We start from the raw sequence: 22777 nt of genomic DNA, 5'->3' as shown, positions 1-22777 counted from the left end.
GATTCCAACGCACTACATGAAATTCATTGTATCTTTTACCTGGCCATTAAAGCATTTCGTTGTTACACACCATTGATTTATTTTCTAAAGTAATTAAGAGCATGAAAGACAGGAATGAGTCTCATTAGCTCCCACAAGAACAGGCATTCTGCAGCTCTTCACGAGCCCTTCCAAAGAGCAGCAGCTCACTGGATGCACACACAAGCACGTAAAAGAGCAGAGGGATATTTGCTGCAAACAGATTGCTTTTTCCCTGATCAGCTTTTCACATGCTGTGTGGCTCAGCAAGCTCATTGATCTCCCTGATGGCTGTCACATGTGCAGCACCAAGCACAACAAGCATTGCTTTTGTACCAAGTCCACTAGATGATGCCCTAACAAAAATCCCATGTTCCAACCTGGACAAATCAGAGAGATTGGGAGAGAAATGCAGTGGAGAGCATCCCACAGAGCTATCAGCTCTAAGTTTCTCTTCCTTTCCCCTAAAACCCATTGACAGTCTCTCAGAATAAAATAAGCCATTTGCTGGATCTCCCTTATCTTATTGTACATCAATTTGCTGAAACATTCATGGGATCACTATGCATTTCATTTACCCTTAAGGCCAACCCCTCTGCTTATTAAATTAAGAAGATGAATGAGAGATTTGCTGTCTTGCTAGCAGCCCAGGGGATTCATTAATCACATAAATGATTGCACTTGCCTCAAGTTATGCTACTGCAATGTTTGTAATGCGTCTTCTGATCCCAGTTCCCTATGCACATTTTGGAAACAAGGTTGGCTTTCAGACAGGTCACATTTAATTCCAGTCATTCGACTTCAGTAAATAGAAATAAAGGCCTCAAATTCACTATCCCATTCCCTTCCTCTGCACAGCCCCCTCCGAATGTTTCGCAGAACACACACAAGGGGAATCATGAGCTACATGTAAACTACCAATATTCATCCCATTTATGTCTGTACCACGCAGTTACCATTTTAGTGCTGACACAAAATACAGATTTGGGTGTATAGTGACACATCACAGTAACAGAACCGCACTGGGAAGAAGGGAGCTTGTCCAAGTTAGACCATTAAATTAAGCACTGAGATAACTGTTAACATGATCCCTTCTGCCTTCCAGAAAGGAGCTGGCTCCAGATAAATGCAATCCAGAGTACGTCAGCATTTCTGTCTGCAATATTAGGAAAGCAGGAAGAAAATTTCACCTCAGAAAAAGGATAAAATTCACACCCCAGTTCAACTTCAATGAAGCACAGAGGGGAATAGAGTTGCACCTACATGAATTCCAGGGGATTACTGCCCCCAGTTTTGTAGGACTATTCCCCCAAAAAGCAGAATCTTGGATGAACAAATCCTTCCAGCATGGCTGGGTGAGCTCTTCAACACTATGACAAACATCAGTGAAGAAATCACCCTGGCAAGATACAAGTCAACAAGGAAATGGAAGTTTGCACATCTTCAAGTCACTTACATGTTGTGCTGTCTTGCACATGGACTTCTGTAAACAAATCTGCCACTTTTAACACCACTGTTGCAGTTTCTGGGTAACAGACCTGTGGATGAAGAGTATTCCATTTTTAGCAATGGCTATAGCAAGAACCCTTCTACTTCTCTACTTGTTCAGCTCCTAAACACTCCCAGGTAAACATTGACTCTACTACAAAATTACACAAGGGCATCTGCAATATCAGGCACTGGGGAGACTGACCACCTTGTTTCCCAGAATAACTGTAACCAACCAGAGAAGAAAGATTCAAGACTCTGGGGCTGCTCTCTGCCCAGCATTACACCTAAGTAAACAAGCACAGCAGGCAAACAATCAAAAGTGCTCACTCCCAGAAAATGCTCCACAGCTTCAGCAGGAATGGGATGCTCTCCATAGCCTAGGAAAGGAGGAGAGTGCATGCACAGCACATCTGACCTACAGACAAGTGTGCAAACGGGAGGGACTAATCTAATGGCAGCAACAGTGAAAACGGGATTAAAATGTCTGAGCCAGTACCATCCTCCCTCTCCTTTCCACTGCCCATTACTCAAGTGTTTATTTACCTCACAGCTTTGCCACAACTTTCCCACCTGACCTTCATCGAGTAATTTATCCCATCTACAAACAGAATGACACAGCAGTTCTGCATCTGAAGGGAGTGAGGCTTTTAGCCAGGGTTCACACAACACAGGGCACATATTGAAGATCCATTTGAAAAAGCACATAACAACGGATGAGATTGAATGGTCGGTTTTGGGGGTTTTTTTTGTTCGTTTTTTTTTGCTTTGGCACTGATTCCACAAGAGCTGCTGGTCAAACTAACCAGTAATTAGCCACCACTTAGGTGTAACCACCTACAACTAGGAGTTGAATTACATTTGCTTAAAGCAGTATCAGAACACAGTCCACAACGAGGTGACACTCCACGAAAGGACACTTTTTTTAAGAGAAAAGTCTGTTAAGTTTTGCATCTCCAAGTTCTCCCAGTCACCAAACAGCATGATCAGGACAAAGAATAGCCTTTTACACAGCAGAAAGTTTTATGATGACCACAGCTGCGAAACCCCCTTTATTCCCAACCACTTTCTGGTTGCTTTAAAAGAAATAGTGAATTCTCCACCCTTAATTTTCTTGGTCACATTAAGTGCTAACAGCTGAGGCAGCTCCACCCAGAAAAGGGCTCTTAGTCCCCAACAGGTGGATCTGAATAACGAAAAGAAAGACAGTAATTACTCAGTCTGTGTAGATTTAGTGTAATATTCTTTACCCTAAACAGGTGGGCATTAATTACACTGCCACAATTCAGGAATCTGCATCTACTTCTCATTCTGACCTCTAAAAGACTGATTGTGAACACAGCAAAAGTTAGAGCTGCTGAAGCATTTTGGCACGCAGGACCTACAAACCCGTGGAGGCTCCAACTCTGAACAGAACCCAGAGCTTTTCAGGTAACTGCAAGGTTTACAAACATCTGAGCCTCTTCAAAGGGCTTTCAGCTCTGCTCTACACCCATCAGCACCCCTGAGACTCCCGTGGGGAAGGAACACACCAGATCTCGGTCAGGGGAAAGCAGTGGCGAGGATCGGTGTCCAGTCCGCTCAGACGTGGGCGGGAGAGGCAGATTTGCAGCGTTTTTTTGGATGAATTAAACATTCGAGGTCTCAAGGCGCTTCCCCTTAAAGTAAACCTTTTGAATTGCACAAAATGTTTTGAATTCCCCCCAAGCTGTCCTCCGGGGCTGTCCCCAAACCACAGCCTAGGGGATTCGGAAACCCCTGGGAACTCAAGCGCTCAACTCCCTTCTACAACTTCGATCGGGACAGACTCATCCTCCACCTTTTCTGCTTCAAACGCACAAATTTAAGGCACTGCCGCCATCTAGTGGGGCTGAGCTCCCCCCACCCCAACACCCCCGGAGCCCTCAGACGCTGCGCGGACGGGCGGGCGCCTTCACCCGGGCCAGAGCTCAGCCTCGGCGGGCTCCGCAGCTCTTCGTCACCCCTAATAAACCCCGAACCCCCCTACCCAGTGCCTTACCTCCAGGGTACAGCGCTTCTTTCTTCCAGTCTCACTCAGAGCCTTGTCCTGAAGCAGGACTCCTTTCCCGTGGGTGGAAAGCCCGGAGCTCACCCCGCAGGACCCTTTGTTGCCTCGGCTCGCGCAGGATGAAACCAGAACGTTCTGCCGACCCGCCCTTAAATACTCATTGGAACCACCTGGGACGGCCCAGCATTGCCTGCAGCTGGGGCCGAGTTAATTGCAAGGTCAAATTAAGGGTCAGAGGTAGCACCTAGGGGTGCTCTGGCAGTAATACATACTCATGCCTTCTTTCCCTGCTGCCTTCTCCCTGGAACAGAGTGTGCCCACATCCCTGCTCCTTAAAAGACCAAACTTCCCCCCTTTCCCTTGGTGGGGAGGCTGGGGAGATGTAGGGTTCAGTGTGGCCAAGGCCAGATTCTAATGGTAATGGTAAGAAAAGGATGGAGCAGAAATTTCCAACAGAAGCCAAGGTGGTGGGTTCTCATTTTCATTATTTCAGCATTAAGGACTAGGTGTGCTCCCAGTCTGTTGGCTTGAGAAGAAGGTGCAAAGGCGAAGTTGTATTTCAGAAAAAGCTGTGGGAGGCAATTGTGCTGCTTCGAAAATGAAGGATAACACAGGAACCCAAAATTGTCTTTGGTATAACAAGAACCTGAACTCTAGAGCTGTATGGGTACTCCAGCATGTCTGCTTGTCCTGGCCAAAGAAAGAGACAAAATACAGAATGACTGCATGCTTTGTTTGGCCTTTCAGATAAATCCTTTGTAGTGGGGTTGATGAAAACTAAAAACAAGCAGGTGCCAACTGCTACTTCTGTAGTGCCTCGAAGAACATATCACACCAACAGAGATGCTGTGATCCCCATTAACAAGCTGCTCTGGCAACTAGAGAGCCAAGGAGTGCTCAGCAGGACTGACTCACCCAGTCTTGTATGGCCACAAAAAGCTTGCTGGCCATAACCCTCACATGGAACTTGAACCACAGCATCAGGAACAATATGGGCTACGGGTTTGCTTTTTGCTATATATGGCTCCAAAAGTCCTCACAAAAGGACCTGGCAAATAAACGCAAAGAGTGACCAGTGAAAACTTTTGCTGGCCCTAGCCCTCACATGGAACTTTACCTACAGTGTCAAAAAGTATCAGGCTATGGGTTTGCTTTAGTACCAAAAACCTCGAATATTCCACTCCTCAGCAGCTCTCCCACTACTGCTATATACAGCTCCAAAATTCAACACAAATGGGCCTGGGGAAAAAAAAAAAAAAACCACAATTGGTGACGACTGAAAAGTTTACTGTCCCTAACCCTCACATGGAACCCTACCCACAGCACCACCAACAATCGAGCTACGGGTTTGCTTTAGTACCACAAACCTTGAACATTCCACCCCTCAGCTGCTCTCCCACTGATGCCCCAAATGGCTCCAAAATGCCATAAAAACCTTCTGCTGCCACGAGCCACGCTCACTGCTGTGCAGATGCCCCACTCGTGGGCACAGGTCCCGCCCCATTCTCTTTGGACGAACACCCAGGTGTGCAGACACCCACCCTGTGTGACACAGACCCCACTCACTGGCCTCATGCACACCCTCCTTTGTGTGAGAACCCCCCACTCCCTCCGAGGAGACGCACCCCAAGACGCGGCCGCCACGCCCCTGTGGGTTTTGTGGGCACCACCTGTGATGCAAAAAACACCCAACACCACACACCCACTTTGGGTGTGTTCACGCTCTCTTTGGTTATAGACCCGCCCTCCTGAAAATAAACACTCCGGGTGACGCAAACCTCACCCCTTTGTGTGTGGCGCTGAGGTAACGGGACCCCCCATTGTCTGGAGGACGGGACTTCACCAGCACCCCTGGGACTGCTTTCCTTGGTCTTCAAGACTCGGGCACTCATCTTTCTCTGAGCTGATCAAGCCGCTGATTAATCACCACTTTCCTGCCTCCCTTATTCACACCCACCCCCAGGGGCTCCACAGAAGTCAGGGGTTTGTCATTGCCCTGTAGTGAACCCCATGCTTACCATACTGACCACCCTTGATTTTCGGATCTGCCCCTGCCCCATAAAACCCCCACAGCACCACCCAAAGTGCCCCCTCCCCACCACTCTGGGGTAATTTCAGTGCAGCCCCACCCCAACCTTTCCTCACTTTACCTCTCCTTTCTGGCACAGGTTATGATGAAGAAATCAATTAACTCCTTTCAGACTGCAGTACTTTTGTGTTGCTGCTACTACTCCTGGAATGTCTGATCAGAGAAAAGGTCTTGGTCCCAACTGGAGAAGAACACTTGGCTCTCATGGGTGCTAGTGTTGTCTCTACTCTTCCTATTGCTGTCCAGTTGGCTATGAATGTATTTAATCACAAGAAAGGCAGTAGCTCTTAGGTATTTCAGAATTTAGGAAAGGGCATCGCTTTTTCAAAAGGATCGCAAGAGACAGCAAAGCCAGAAAAAAACTGTCTGTTGTAGTGTTAATTAATTGTTCCAGGGGTAAAGATCTCCCACTGGAGGACATCTCTGATAGTCTGAAAGATGCCTGGAAACACGAACCAATACTGGATTATACTTCTTGTCAAATATGGGTAATGCTTACACCAAGGTATGATACAGCACATAAATGAATGACATCTCAAGCCAAATTTCTAGAGAACTCAAATGGAAACTGTAAGCCAGAGCTATCTGCAAATAGTGTACTCCCTCCTTTTCTTTCATTTGCCTCTTCAAATTTGGAAAAGCCCTTAGTTGTCAACATTTGAAACAAAGAAGTGACATCATGTCTACATTTTATTGCATATGAAGGTATAAATCATCTATTACTTCTTCACAGAGATGATAAATGGCACTTTTAAAGGTTCCAGATGTTATATAACTGTTTCTAGTTGGATTTCACATCTAAAACACAAACCATACATATCTCATGACATTAAAACCAAAGGTAATACATGGGCATTTAAGACAAGTGGTAGATGGAGATTTTTTTATCACAAATGTAGCAACAATATTAACAATATGCAATTATTAAATTACAAAGCAGTCTGCTAAAACTCAAAGACTTACTTAAAACTGACATTCCAGGTTGATAACACTTGAGAGACATAGCATTTTTCATTCAACTAGATAAAGACTTAATAGAGCTATAAATAAATATGCACAAAATCTTTATAATTTTCTTTCAAATCACATGTTAATTTAATGACTTCCAGTAGCAAACAGGAGTCAAGTCAGTTGTGGGTCAGCATTAGAGTGAAACAGCTAGGCAGGATACAGCTTGGTGAAGTTGCTATGTGCAACTAGTAAGAGTAAAAATACTTTCCAACCTGCATGCAAGTACATGTGTTTGCTGCATACTGTCGTGTGATGTTTCTCATTTTGTTAGTGTTAGGTTCTTGGGATCTAATTTCTTCCTCCACGAAATCAGGCTAAGTCTATCTGAGAAAATACTGCTTTAACAGAAATAGCAAGCACTGAGCATATGAACCATGACATCAAATTGTTACTAATGACAACAGTATGGCACTTTTTCAAATACGTAAGGCAACAAAACCAACTCTGAAATACATTATCACTTGCAGATGGAATTCCCCCCCAAGCTCCCCACAAATCACAGTACTTTAGATTCCTACGTATATGCTTAGGACTTTTAATCCATTTTACTTGTGGTAAAAATTACAAATATATACACATATTCATATATATACATCCACATATATATATGTTAAAAACAAATCCAAGCCCATAGGATTATATCTCCCAAATGCAGACTAAGGCAACAGCTCCAAGAAAGCTGATGCATTTGCAAGCACAAGTTGTAGATCCACACTGCTAGGAAAACACACGTGAGCCTGAATCCAAGGTTTGGTCAAATATACACAGAACCACAGCAAGTAAATGTCAGGAGCAGCAACTCCCACTCTATGTAACTGGTTATGCAGTAGTGTTAGACTTCACATGTAACTCATGATGGTCTGAGACCACAAAAACTACATCCATGTACAGTGGATATTTGTCCACTTGTGGCAGCAATTTCACAGGATTGTGTGGTATTTTGTCTTTTGATCCAATAAATGTGATAAAGACCTTCACGGAATTTGGTTCTTGCAGCTTATGTCAAACAAAATTGGAAATTACTATGTTGTCTCCCTTCTACTTACATTCTAGGCTGCTCTCATACAGCAAGTAGGTAGTAAACTAGATATACACGACCCTAAAGCCTCAGCTGCCATCTCTACGTGTCATACAAACCAAACTTATGGTGCCTGAAGCCTCTCAACTTCTTTTGCAAGGTCAAATATTATCCCGACATCCCTGCAACACACACTGATTAATTACAGAAGCAAAACCTCAAGAAGTAGCAGCCTTGATAAGGCACTTACTGCATAAATGAGGAATTGAAACAGGTAATTTTTTTTTCCATGTTTCAGATTTCTCCTGTCCTGTATAAGTAAGAGTCTTTAGGTCTGGTAGTTGCCATTGCCCCTTCACAACAGCTTGTGCCTGACCTATTAAGTCAGGCCATACCAGAAAATTCAGGTGTGGGGGAGGCAGATCTTGGGTTTCCCTCTTCAAACTATGCCAACATCTTTCCCCAGATAAGTACCATGACACTTCTCTGATCTGGTTTTGCCAAACTTAACAAATTTCATCTGTACTACTTACAGCTCTTTTGCTGTTTGTTACTGTTTGCTAGATGTCATCAGTACTGTGATGACAGGCAAACCTTCAAAGGTTCTCACACAGACACACTCTTACTTTACACCAATACTTCATAGCCACTGCTGTGGTTCTGGCTAAATAAAATATCTACAAAGATTCATGGCCCTTTCTTTCTTTAATCATCTCTATGTTAGGACATGAATGCCACACCTATACATGTCCTGACTACCACCACAGACAGTGGGCAAGCTTGCTTTGTCTTCTTTGTCTCCTTAGTGCTCCATCTCTAAGGCTTCTCTTTCCACATACCTAAATATGTGTTTGTTTGGGTTCTACAAAGCAAGTTTTAAAATCTCCATATATTGCTTCAACTACTACAGAATGGCTATGTCATGTTAAATCATGCTAGAATAGCACACGTGAATGAACATCTGCAATGTATTTAAATTCTGATATCCTAACACTCCAAAGCAAATTTTCCAGACAAAAATATATTTTAACTAAAGTCCCAGTTCTGCAACACCCTGGTAGACTTCAAAAACACCCACATAGCACAGATGAAATACATTGAGAAATCTGTTTCTAGAAAAAGGCAGTGCATTGACTTTCTAAAAATATCTAAGTGCAAGCAGTGTTCCCCAAAGCAGATTCAGTAACTCTACAAAGTGCTTAAAACTTCCAGGAGAAGAAGCACTCCGTGATGTTTTCAGATTGATTTTTTTAAACCTCAGTTGCCCGGATGAATGGGATGGGGTAAATCAATACAATCAATGGAAGTAACATCCTCAAAAAGAACTGTAAGCTCTTCAAAAGACTTAGAGCTGGCACTTTCTTCTAGATGCTCATGAAGGTTCACCCAACACCTCTAAAGGTACAAAAATACTAAAATAGATAGTAGCCACTGGTAAATACTGCTTCTGCTTCTACATTAATTACTGTTGGAAATACTGCTTCTTTCCTTGATCTGCCACTCCAATTTAGAGTAAGAAACTATCTTTACATATAAGGCCTTGCATATTTTCCTAGGTGGAGCAATTAAGCCCTTATATACAAGAAATTAGGCAAAAATTACCTTGCGAAAATTGTTTTACATTCAAACAGATTGAAGCAAAAGGCACACATCTCCAGACAGTCATGCTTGGATACAAAGTGAAATCATAACACAGGAATGCTATTACAAAATAAAAACCAAGGATACAGTATTTTTACATATAAAAAAGGAAATATTTCTTAATAAAGCTAAAACCTTGACATATAAAAAGCCTGGAAGCATCATGCTTTCATGAAACAAAACAAACAAATAAAAACCAACAAAAAACCACCCTTTAAAATACTGTTTAAAACTTATTTTTGGCATAGATGAAAGGGTTAAAATCTAATCAGGCTTTAAACATGATAACCTGTCTTTTAACTTAACAAAAGATCTACGATGACTATTTCACCATAAAAAACTAGCTTCTCTTAGCAGTGAAATATCATTCTGGATAGAGTTTTAAAAAATTTGTGTAGTCTGGAAGAAAATCAGGGGTTGATTCTTCTGCCTGGAATGGGAAAATCTGGAGGTGCACTATAATAACAGTTTTCCAGCAGATGGAGAAATACAGTTGGATTTTTTTTTTTAATTTTTATTTCAACTTCTGATTCTTAAGGAGTATTTAAAAAGTTTGTGTTGTCTATAAAAAGTCTCTGCTCAAGGATTTTTAATGCCAAGACAGTTTTCAAATTCTCTAAAAAATGTGCATTGACAGGCCAGACTAAAGGAAGCAGCATCTTTGTATCTTACCTGATATTCAGAGAACATCCTTGATTCTTCAGTGAACATACCACAGCTTCATCATTTCAAGGACAGACTGCACTGTTTGGAAACACTTTGACTGCAAGCCTTGTTTGGTGGAGGGGTTTGTGGGTTTTGTTGTGGTTTTCTGGTTTTTTTTTTTTGATTGGTTGGTTTGTGTGGTCAGGTTTGGTTGTTTTTTTAAAAGACTGAAAAACAAGAGGATGATTTACATTATAAAATTCACCTTCCCACATGACATACACCATTGTAAAACAACTCATGAGAGTAATAGCAGTGATAAACTTAGCTGAATGTTGTTCAGGTACTTCAAGTTATAAGAAGTTCAGAACAAGTAATAGTTTTTATTTTAGATCTGTACCAGCCTAAATCTCTCATTGATTACCTGTTATTAGAATGCCACAAAAATAGGGGTTCATAAACTTCAAAGATACAAGCATCACCAAATCAGGATGAACTAACCAGAACAACAGGTTTTATAAAGATTAATCATCAATACTTCCAGTCACATTTTACCACTAGAAGCAGTGTTTGTGACGTTCCCATAGAGCTCACAGATTTGTAAGAAAATGTAAAGGAAGAAAGGTTTTAAGACTGTCTTCACTTCAAGTCAATGATGTCTTCATCATATAAAGAAATCAGCTGAAAAGGATAGCTGGATGGTGAGCTCTCCTCCTGGTTTGCAACAGTATTGGGATCTGAACTAGTGGGAAGAGGAAGATGACATCCTTCAGAATAGGTTTCAGAAGAGCTGGAGATCATTATCCTGCAAAGAGGAAGACAAAAATAACTTAAAAAAAATACACAGATCATGGCAACTAGGATCAGTGGCTATTTCTACATTCAGTCAAGCTATTCTGAAGACAGGGACAGATTACTAAAACTGAGTTTCAATCTGTTTTACTTTCTGGAAAATCATAAAAAGGCAATGTTAATGAAGCCCCCTGCTCAATTTACAAAAAGTGAAATAAATCTAATATGGTTTTACATCACATGAGTTTTTGTTTATCTCACTCTACTGTATCTTGGCAGAATTCTGCCACTGCTCTACTCAAACATATGTTGTAAAAACAGTAAGAACAAGACAGTGGCAGCGGGGTCAGGTAAGCAGTGCCAAAGAGACAAATGGCATTACTTCACAAAATGTATTCTGGAAATAGCAACACAAAAGCACATGAAGGAAACAGCAAGTGATCTGCACCATGCAGTCCAAATCCTAGTGATATGCTCAACTGTAGTAGGTCCTCACAAAATCACATTTAATTTTGCTCAATAACATGTCTTTAGAAAAAGTATCATTGTTTCAGTACTTAAGAGTACGTATCAGATACTCTTTAGCACACACCTTAGCATGTAATTCACATTGTTATACATGGGTCTCAGCCAGATCCATGCCAACTGAGATAAGCACAAACAAGCTGAAAAACAAAGTAATTCTGAAAACATTTATAGTCTGCCTTAAGTTCTTTTCTAAAGTCTATTTATTTACCTGTCACTACTCGTTGATCTTACTGCTCCGGGCTTCAGGTCTGACTGTCTTCGAGGAACCTTTTTTTGCTTCTGTGCACTTTCTGTCTTGGATATGGGCTCATCCGAGAGGCCTCAATAAAGGAATATAAAACTTAATATTCAACATAAAGCATTCATGAAAATGCTAAAGCATCTGTCAGTGGTTTCCATTCTTAACTAAATACTTTCTACCTGCTTTAGAATACAGTCACTTTGTATGTGGTGAGATGCTGACTAGACTAGTTGCAAAGAGTGTTTTCTCACCTTTTCCTTTGTTTATTTATACTATTAATTTATGAATACTGGTTACATGTTACAAATCTGATGGCCCAAAGATTAGAAATTATATATTTGGCAATTGATATGCACACTGAAGAATGAGGAAAATTTACCCAGCAATTCTTTACGTGTTCTGCTTGCAATTTCTTTAATTTCCATGCGAGATAAGGGTAGTGAGTGAGCAACTGGGAGAGAGGCACTGCCACTGGGTGCTGTAGTAGTGATGACTTTGGGAGCCAAAGGTGACTTCAGAGGTCGTTCAATGCTTCGTCCAACCAGATTACTGAGGGGAATTTTGTACAGGCTTTTACATGAAGATTCACCTGAAACACAGGAGGAAAAAAGTAATGTTGCACTTCCACAGCAGAACCAGTTCTTAATACTTCCAAATGAAAAGTTGCACAGAAAAGTCACACATGCTGTGCTGGGTGCTTTTTACACAAGTAACAAAGATCTTTGCCCCAGAGATCTTCTGGTGTAAGTATGATCTTTCAAGGCTAGAACTTTGTACTTTTGGTTTGGAAAAGAGGTTTAACAGTGCAGTAGTAGTTCAGCTTTTCTTAAATGAAAGGAATGGTGTATGTGAAATCTCAAGTTTTCCCACAGTTTTATACCACTTTTTGCACTATTAGTCTTGGACACATTGCCAAAGATTCATCAAGGTAATGAAGCTTAATTCCTCCCCTCCTACAGAAATTATTTCTTCAAAAGAGTGCTACTGTGCATTCAGAAGAGATGCCACAGGCCAAAAGCTCAGTCAGGTGCTTCAGGTCCATGGATAAAGAGAAAATCTCTATCTTCCAGACTCTCAGCTAGAACCTCAAAATCTTTTAACTGATCAATTTCATCTTAGTAAAGATCAGCTGCACTGAGATAATACAGCCATTAGAATGATCAGAGATTGTTATTCAAGCTATCTGGAAACCACATTACCTTCTAGAGAAGAAAGAGGACATTCTGGCACTTCATAAGCTGTCGGTGTTGGAGGAGAACTCACTGAACACGTTTCCAGTGAGCTGCTGTCGGATGATCCACTTACTGCAGCAGTAGCTTTGAAATAAATATCTGACTGAAATGACAAATCACCCATCATTAGTACAATCCAACTTTCATAACCATATTCTTCTAACTAAGAGCTCAAATGTTTGTCCACTAAGTTCTATTGCCACTATTGCTGCTAAGTCAGCTAAGGTTGGTCATAAAGGTGACACAACTGTTAGTGGTGAGAACATCTGTGATGTTGCAGATACCATTTTTGCCCCATAAGCAGTCAGATACCTCAGATCTGCATTACCATGAGCAATACAGAACAGTGAGATCAATTCTGATTCTCTTTGTACTTGATTCCACACAGGTAACAGTCACCATGGATCAAGCAGCACATGTTTTGGTTTGTTTAGTTTTTGGCTGCAGCAACTTTTAATGTAAATTAGATCTCAACATATCACTGGAATAGCTTAATATGATTTTCCTGTGTCTTACCCTTGATGCTATAAGTTGGAGGTCAGGCACAACTGCTATGTGGACTAAGTTCCCATTCACCACTAACCGGATCTCAATGGAGTAAGTAGTGAAGGCAAGGATGTAAGGGAAAGCACAGACTGCAACAAAACAAAAATTATTTGTTAAGGAAAAATGGTTAATATAAATGTCTCTTAGATGCTCCATGAAAACTGTTCTTGAGTATCTGACATCTTCTTGCATCTCCATTTCCTACAAAAAGGGCTGTCTAACATACTGAGGGACACTAAGCTACATCAAGAGCCTGAAGGGAACTTCCTTCTCCATGCCTGATGGAAGGTAGGCTGAATGGAAAATAAAAAGCAGAAAAAGGAGAAAGGAAAAAAGTTCAGCAAAGGAAGAACTTGGTACCAAGACTCCACTTCTGAAAATTATCGTATGCAGAAACTTAGCTAAGGTGGCATGACAAATGTTAACATGCTAATTCCTAGCACACATATTGTAATTCCACTAATAGCCAAGTGTAAGCCTAAATGATAATGAAAAAACAGCCATCTAGTAAAAAGAGGTATTTTTTACCAACAGCATAAGGAACTTGATTCCAGCTGAAGTGGAAGTCATAAGCTGATGGCTGGATCAGTGGAGAACCTCCATTGAAAGGGTATACCTTTCTGTACTGACAAATATCTGTAACAAAAAAGGAAAAGGCAGCATCCATCACCTTACACTGCAACTGACAAACACCAACTTTATAGTCAGATTTTGCAGAATTGTGGGGATTATATACATAATCAAATATATAGGTCAAAGTCTCTCTCTATCTAAACAGGTAAGAGAACACAGCATTTGAAAGATCAAAATAAAAGACTGGTGTTCTAGTAAATTGCCACATTTCACAAAGTATTACTTTATTCCAAGTTACCAGTTTCTTACCTGACATGCGGAGAGAGAAATAGGCAAGAAAAATTCAAAAAGCATTGTCAGCAGAATTGTACCTCTGTCAGCAAGAACTGCTCTTCAAGCAGCTACAAGCTAGCACAGTTCACCTTCTTTGAAGACTGTTATACATATGAGAGATTACAGACACCAAGATTTTATGTATCATGTAACCTGTGAGCCCACTTCTCAGCTGCTGCAAGTCTACCAATTCTGAAATTAACACTCTTTCTATGAGTCAGATACTAATGCTGGCTTATCCAGCTTCTTATTGACAGTGCAATTCTGAATTTTTAATTTGATAGATGTGGATAATGAATACTTTCCATTACCAACAGAGTTTTCTTTAAACACATGCACTAGTGCTGATCAAAATGTATGAATCATGGAATGCCACATTGGAAGGGACCAATATTACAGTTCAGCACTTAGAATCATAGAATTGGCTGGGTTGGAAGGGACCTCAGAGATCATCAAGTCCAACCTTTGATCCACTCCCCCCGTGGTTCCCAGCCCATGGCACTGAGTGCCACATCCAGTCTCTTTTTAAATATCTCCAGACACGGAGAATCCACTACTTCCCTGGGCAGCCCATTCCAATGTCTGATCACCCTCTCCGTAAAGAAATTCTTTCTAATATCCAACCTCAACTTCCCCTGGCACAACTTGAGACCCTGCCCTCTTGTCTTGTTGAAAGTCGTCTGGGAAAAGAGCCCAACCCCCCCTGGCTCCAACCTCCTTTCAGAGAGTTGTAGAGAGGTCTCCTCTGAGCCACCTCATGAGGTCTCCTCTGAGCCACCTCTTCTTCAGGCTGAACACCCCCCAGCTCCCTCAGCCTCTCCTCATAGGATCTGTGCTCAAGTCCCTTCACCAGCCTGGTTGCCTCCTTTGGACCTGCTCCAGGACCTTGATATCCTTCCTAAACTGAGGGGCCCAGAACTGGACACAGTACTCGAGCTGTGGCCTCACCAGGGCTGAGTACAGAGGAAGAATCACTTCCCTTGGACCTGCTGGCCACGCTGTTCCTGACTTGAGAAGTCACACCAGCAAATGAAAGCTTAAAGATGAAATGCAATTGCAATCATCTCCTTTTCCTGACAAGCTCATATGAGTGTACTGCATGCTCCAGGTAAACATCTACAATTGTTTCAAAGTGTAGGAAGCTGGCCACTTCCAGATCTTTTCTATTTTTTAGGCAAAATCCTAAATAGAAGTTTATATCCAGAAGTGTATTAGAGGTCTTTTTTTAAACATAAATTTAGGATACAGCCAGATTCTGTGTCTTCATATTTCTCCTATATACTTTCAGAATTACGAAACTCAAAAACAAATGTAGGTTTCCCTGTCCTAGGAAGAGGAATTCAAGTTGCTGCAAGTTGCACCTTTATCGTTATTTTAAGATCAACTAAGTTTGCTAGCTTTGGATCAGCACCAGGTTTACTAAAAGAGAACTGATTCAAAGAGCAACATAGGTAGGAATTTTCTATGCTCTGTCAGGATAGCTTTTTAGTTCTGAAGCAGTGCTAAGTGAAGAAGCAAGCTACAAGAACCAGTAAGACTTCACCAGAGTTTAGAAAGATACAGTTTAGAGACACTTAAAACTTGCTCTGTGGCACCAATCTGACAGCCAGTGCTGCAACACAGGTGCATTCATCCTGTCTGCATCAATGTTCACTCTGGAGTGGCAAATAGGACATGCCTTCTGCAGCAAAGCAAGCTGTGTCTTGTCCTTCAGCACTGCCTCATAAAGGCTGCTTCATGCTAAGAGCTTCTATTTTCGTGAAGACTGGAAGAAAAAGTACCTGTGTACTGCAGATAAAAGTGCATATGCATGTAATATCCCAGGCCATCTTATAAAAATGGGATTGAGAGAATGAAATAATGCAACAGTGCAAAGTAGTAGCTGGAAGAAAAAGCACACAGACAGGATGGAACAGCACACAGAGGAAAAAGGAGTGGAATGCTAAATTGTACGTGTCTTGAAAACAGTTGGTAAGTGTGTAGCTACCTGAAGAATAAGGTAGATCTGGAGAAATAGGACTTTTGAGCATAAGGTGGTACCATCTATGAATATACAGATACACTCATATATACCTGAAATTAAAACCTAACAGCTAGTATATCTAAATTCAACATACCCTGAAATAAAATACTTCAATTTATAGTCTCTCTAATACGCATCTAGATTAAAAAGAACCTGTATTCTGTATTCATGGGAAAAGTTTCCCATGAAACACTGAATTTTTTTTAAAACACAGATTTAGTCTCTAGTGAAAAAAGTATTACATATGCAGATTGAAGCATTACCATTTTTAGTCTTCCCTAAATACTTACAGTTGTAACACAACAGTAGACCAGCTTCACCATCTTCATATACATCAATAGCTGCAACAAAATTAACCTGCAACGATAATGGGAAAGGGTAATGAACAGGCAGTAACCCTCAGGAAACCTCAGTTCCTCAGTAACCTCAGGAAACTGAGGTTATTACAACCAGGTTTTGACTAACAATCAATACAAACTGTTAGGAGACAGAACAACTACAGATAAGCAGATGAAAGGGGGTGGGGAAGGAGGGTTTTGTGATTTCTTTCTATGTTCCACTCAGAATTCAAATCTATTTCTTTTGTATTCAGCTCCAGATAGTTCAACACCACACCCACAGTATAAAGCAATAAAAACTGCCATAACTTACTTGGCAATACAAATTTTGGGAAATGGGGTGATTTCAGGTGAGCTGTGAATCAACATGATAGGCTAAAAATAATAGTTCTTTTCAAATAGTGAAATCCAAAAAGCTCCACTATACATCATGACTAGCAGAAGGATCAGATCCACCATTTACTGCTTCAAAACTACTAAGAAAGGAGAAAAATTAATTCATACTGACAGTGATATTTCAGAGCCTGAAACACAGCGTTTTTTCCTAACATGTCACACCTAATAACTAAGCTTGTTTGGGAGTGATTATCATCATGTATCCCAAAAGGAACATCTCAGAGTACCCTAAATAAGAGGTTACAGAAGTGAAAAGGAAGAGACGTGAGGATCTACATAAATGATAGATTCAGGAGGCCAGCACAGGATGCAATGAGTCTGCAAGAAGTTATGTTCACTGTGATTGAGCAAGAAAATTGTTTCAATTATGAAAACTTACTTTGTTTGCTTCAACATGATGCAATCTATAGGATTCTCCAGTACTCTCATTAACTAAATCAAACTGATGCCGATATGCTACACAGATCATGTTGTCACTGTCACTGTCACTGTCTCCAGTAGGTCCATCCACCAGAGTCATAAGCACTGGAGGGTCAGAAAGGCATATTTCCTATAATGTAAATAGTAGTATTATTCTCTTTTTTCCAGCTCCCACTGCAGGTGCTGCAGATACTACACATATTTAAATGGATGTGCCCTAAGCATAGAAATATGATAAAGAGCAAGCAGAAACTTAAAAAGTCTGAAATATTGATTTAGCATACATGTGATGGAACCCTCATCATATGGCTTCTCAGTATCATTTTACTGGAGGTTCAGAGAGATAAAAATACATGCTCCTTATAAACCCATCCCATCCCACCCACTAGCCAGGTGCTTAACAGTCTGTTAATTAGTGATTAGATTACACATACCCGGATGTACTGGAACTCCTCTACTGGAGATTCAGATGATAGCAGGGAGCTGCTGGTTAAACTGCTGCATGGATTATATTTCTTTGTGATGAGAAGTAGTTTGTTCCGAATAGCCACAACAATCCTCAGTTCACTGCCATGATGAGTGTTAATGGCATACAAATGGCAGCCTGAAGAAATAATGCTCTAGATTGTAAGTATTTGGGACAGGGCCTGCTTTTGCTTTGTTTTTTTTTTTTTTTTGGTATTTGTATGATGACAACATACATCTATGATTCTGGAAATGTTCACAGTTACTACATTTAGCATCAACACCCAAACTAATCTAGCACTGCTATTTAATAGAGATTTGCCAGTGTTTGTCCATCTTACGACCTTCATTTCAGCTTCACATCCCTGTGTTATTCTTCTCATACCCTTCAATCCTGAAAGCAACTCGTATACTTTTCTCTAGAACTTGGCAGTGATTGCCAAGTAATGTGGTATTTTTACAAAGCTCTAAAATGTCATATTGGACTATACCAGACTTATTTTCATGTATTAGCTTAAAATTGGAATTGACTGTCCAGAGAAAAACATAAAGATGAACACTTCAAGAGAGCTAATAAGCCCCTGACAACTGCAGACTTCATACAACAGTGGTTTTTTTCTTAACACAAGAGAAAGAAAAAAAAAAAAATCACCTTTTGTTCGCTCCAGTTTATTTTCTTTGCAGTCATATTTGCTTTTTATAATTTGCTTTGTTTCTATATCCTTTTGGAGAGCACTGAGTCTGAAGACAAGGAGACGAGAGTCTTTCCCTGAAGGATAAAGGCAGCCAGGAAACAGTAAGTTATAAAAAGATGAAGGTAGTTTGAAATTAATATTCAAAAAAAGAAGCAGCACCTAACAAACAAGGCAAAGATAAACAAGGCATATTGCTTCTCTGGGGGTAAGCTGCAACATCATACAGGATTGCTAATGAACTCACTAGGCTTTACAATTCTAGTAATCTCCTTCTGGTCAGAAGCTCAGTTTCCCACCAGGTGGTGCTGCAGCAAAGAACGATTCAAAAGCTTAAAACCTGACACATAACACTACTTCAGAAACATTAAAAAGTTCTCAAGAATGTAAAAATACCATAAACTAAAGGACACGAGTAAAAGGGTTAACTTGAATAGCTGGACCCATCCAGCTGAGCAGCTGACAACTGGATCCTTAATAAGAGTTCAACACCTTTTGGGATGACTGGTTTTGCTTATCCATTGTTCAAATGCACATTGCCTTTGGTGTTCAGTTGGTGAACAACCTGAAAAATCTATCAACAGAATCCTGAATATTTCTCAAACAAAGATCATAAATACAGTTTTCTGTGGTGGGAAAAAACCCTACTAATCAGATAAATATTGAGGCATAGAAAGCATACATCTTGTGTTTGTAACTTCAAAAAAGTTGCCAAATGATAAACTATGTAGATTCACAGGAAGTCAACTAGTCCATGCTTTAAGTCCTGGTAATACTAGGTTGCTCTTGCTAAAGCCTTTCTCCTTTGATGAGTAAAGCTGCCTATAAGGTGTTTCCCATACTGTCCAAGAATCTCCTTGACTTCTCTGAAGTCATGCCTGCCCATGGCATTTGGCCAGCTAACATCTTCCATACCAGATGCCCCTGGCCAGTGATGTTCATGTGATGGTAACGTGTCAAAACATAGGCAAGTAAACAAGTGACTTTTGACAGCATCTCCCAGGACTAGGGAAACCTACACAAAAAAGTGTAGGAGGGTTTGATTTCACTTCAATTATTCAGATGCAGACAATTTGGGCAACTCTCAGTGATACAAAAGGAACCATGTTTTACTCAAAGTGTAGGGATATGCAGCTTTGGCCAAATCTGAGCAAATAGATATACTGTGCCAAAAACAATAAAACAATCATATTTATAATCCTTTGTGTTAAAAGATTCTCACTATCTGTATGTTCCCTTTCTGAAATTCAATCACAGAGTACTGGGTAAGAAGTATCTCACTAGAAGAGTGCATATTTTATAGACATTTAATGTTTGCAAATGAGGCTAAAAAGGAAACATTGCCACTCCAAACAACTTTTAAACTCTTTTTGTACCAGAACCTTTAAGAAAATACATTTTTAGCACTAGTACGTGCTGTTAATAGAATAAATACCAATAAAACCAATGGTAAAACAGTGCCACACTCATATGAAAATCAAAGAACACAGATCTCTCCTACCTTTGTCTGTTTGGGCAATCAAAAGATCCAGAGCTTCTAACACATGCATTTGCTTTATTTGGAGAGTTTTATCAAACACTTGCACTGATGGTTGACCATCTAAAAAAGAAATGTGTATTTATTAAAATTCTTGCTAAAATTTGCTCATCACTGGTTTTGTCCTATTTTTTTCTTGTAATAGAAGCCTCAATTGCTTCTTACAAAAATGAAGAAAGAACTGCAAAAAGTTGCTACGCAGCAGCATAGCAAATACTTCTCCACAGGAGTGTTTTATCATTTCCATGAATCAGATTATGCAACTGAAACTTTAAAAGGGACCTTCCTTTGGAAAGTTTGAGAATTATCCCTGAGAACTAACTTCATTTCCTCAGTACCATTGGCCTTATGTGACACACAGAAGAATATAAGGGGTCAAACTGGCAATAACATTGCTATGAAAGAAGCAGGCTTTCCATTGTCCTATAAGCCTTTGGTATCCTGCTCACTACCATCAAGGGCTAAAATATCCAGACAAGCCATTTAGGCACTCCTTAAGCTTGGATGTGACTTTGTAAGGCTTATCAGATGATCAAGAAAACAGTATCTGAAGTGACATAACATTCAGAAATCTGTATCAATATTAGGTCCCCAATATGGCTTGATTCCAGTACAGAGAGAATTTTGGCAACTTGGCTACATCAATGTAATAAATTAACTTGGATTGGTAACTATCCCTGTAGAAGACCTACCAACACCTGAACAGAGCTTATGAACACACATTTACAAGAAAATACTCAGATACATAAAAATTGACACAAAAATACTGGATCATTTACTAACCATCTATTAACAAGATGCCAGCATCTGTAGAAACCAGCAAGGACTGGCCCCAAGAATCTGCACAGACAACCTCATGAGGAAAATTACTGCAGAAAGATTGAGATTCCCAAGGCTATGAAGTAACATAAGGGATATATATTTAGTACGCTAAGAAATACAGATCATACAGACACAGAATGTGATGAACAATGGTGAGTAATAACATGTAAATGCTTTTGGAAGGATACATTTCCAAACAGTACAAATTTTTAATCTCAAATATCAATACTTGGTACGTTTTCTTGCAGAGGAAATGCTCTCTGTGTTAACTGGGTTTGGAGACTAATAAGACCAAGACACATTCCTCAAGCACGTGCAGCTGATACTCAAGTGCAACCCCAGAAATACTCAGTATGTATTTTATTTTAAAAAGCCCTACAGACTTAAAACATATGTACCACCATGTAAATGCAGTCTGCTTACATTTGATATTGCAGCTGTAATGCCTAATCACTACCACATGGTATAGTTAAAAAACTGCCTTTCTGCCAGAGTTTTCTTGTGTCATGTGTTCTCTGTACCTACCTCCCAGAGTCTGCCCCTTTCTCCCCAGTCTAAAAATTAGCTGAAGTCGCTCAAATTCCAGAAATGCTTCTGAAGCTTCTGCATATAAGATGCATGCAGAAGAGTGTGGTCTCCATCTTTCATTTCCTAATGCCCTTGAAACAAATCTGGTACTACAGGAAATAAAAATGCAACCAAATTTTGTTTTAAGCTTGATGCAGAAGCTAAAATGTAAGTCAACTGGATATGGAAAATGGTATTTTCATAAAATATTCTCAGATATAAAAATAACCACACTTGCTTTTACCTGAGAAATGCTTCTGCCTCCAAGCTTGTCCTTTATTAATTTGATATTGGCTGCAGAATCACTTTAACACTATACATTTCATCTTTGCTGCTACAGCATCTAATCAAAAAAGTAAATAAACACTATGCAAAACTGCCACACTCAACAGTGTATAATTTTTTCAGAGCTCTCCTCAGCCATGTTCACTCACCTCCTTTTTACAAAAACTTGTAGTTGCCAGGTTAGCTGTGGCATCCCCTTTCACAGTGGTTTTCAATTTCAACGCCTAATAAAAACAGAGGTTTTGTTTAAACTGAGTTTTTGCCAGCAATACCCAAGCAAAAGATTATAAAGAAAGGACATTTTAGGATGCAAGCTACTCCAGTTTGGAATTCCTATCATATTTTAAGTGATTAGGAAAGAAGCATAAGTCTATATATCACGAACAAAGCCTGCATTAATCACTAGAGGGTTGCTAGAGATCTCCTCAACCAGAACATACGCTGGTTGGATTTCTGGTGGTTTTTTGTTTGGTTGGTTTGGGTTTGATTTTTTTGTGGGGTTTTTTGTTTGTGGCTTTTTTTAATGGAAGCTCAAAACCAGAAAAGCCTTTACCTCAAAGCATACAAGCTCGTTATCTACACAACTCATTCTATAAGCAAGCTGGATCCTTGCATTGATACAAGCTGGCCTTTCGCTTGCAAAACTCGGTAACAAACCACTAAGTCACACATTGCCAGGGATGCAAAGGACACACAGTAACAGTATGCAAATTCTTTAACTGGAAATAACTAGAAGTGAGCTGATTATGAAAGAACTTTAGGGAACTACTGTATAAACACAGTTTCAGTGAGATACCCAGTAAATCTGCTTGGGGTATCCTATCTATCCTCCTTGCTAACCTTTTCAGCAGTATTCTGACAAAGTGATGAGGCATGGAATTGTCACCTGTCATCTTTAATGGAGTTTTAGAAATTTAGAAACCAATTTTTTGCCCTGAAGTTCGCCCATCATGCAGTCTCTGAAATGGCAGTAATTACCTGCATGCACCATTCCCACATCTGCACTAAACATGGCTTAGAGAGAAGCACAAAGTACTTCATTGCATTA

The 22777-nt window shown here is 40.3% G+C and overlaps 1 protein-coding gene across 1 annotated transcript in view; it reads right to left on the bottom strand.

Annotated features, from left to right (window-relative positions):
• Positions 1-6311: 6311 nt before the first annotated feature.
• Positions 6312-22777, bottom strand: part of GARNL3 (GTPase activating Rap/RanGAP domain like 3) — a 31702-nt gene continuing 15236 nt past the window's right edge. The window contains exons 17-29 of the mRNA XM_030461396.1: positions 21879-21953; positions 20839-20950; positions 20020-20118; positions 18479-18595; positions 17796-17965; positions 17321-17491; positions 16498-16564; positions 13807-13914; positions 13249-13367; positions 12700-12835; positions 11880-12089; positions 11468-11579; positions 6312-10744 (exon numbers count right to left, since the gene is read on the bottom strand). Coding sequence (XP_030317256.1) covers positions 10579-10744; positions 11468-11579; positions 11880-12089; positions 12700-12835; positions 13249-13367; positions 13807-13914; positions 16498-16564; positions 17321-17491; positions 17796-17965; positions 18479-18595; positions 20020-20118; positions 20839-20950; positions 21879-21953 — 1662 coding nt within the window. The 3' untranslated portion in view covers positions 6312-10578. The remainder of the gene's footprint in view (positions 10745-11467; positions 11580-11879; positions 12090-12699; positions 12836-13248; positions 13368-13806; positions 13915-16497; positions 16565-17320; positions 17492-17795; positions 17966-18478; positions 18596-20019; positions 20119-20838; positions 20951-21878; positions 21954-22777) is intronic.

Source organism: Calypte anna, chromosome 17 (assembly GCF_003957555.1).
Source record: "Calypte anna isolate BGI_N300 chromosome 17, bCalAnn1_v1.p, whole genome shotgun sequence".
NCBI lineage: Eukaryota > Metazoa > Chordata > Aves > Apodiformes > Trochilidae > Calypte > Calypte anna.
This window is presented reverse-complemented; position numbering and strand designations above follow the sequence as displayed.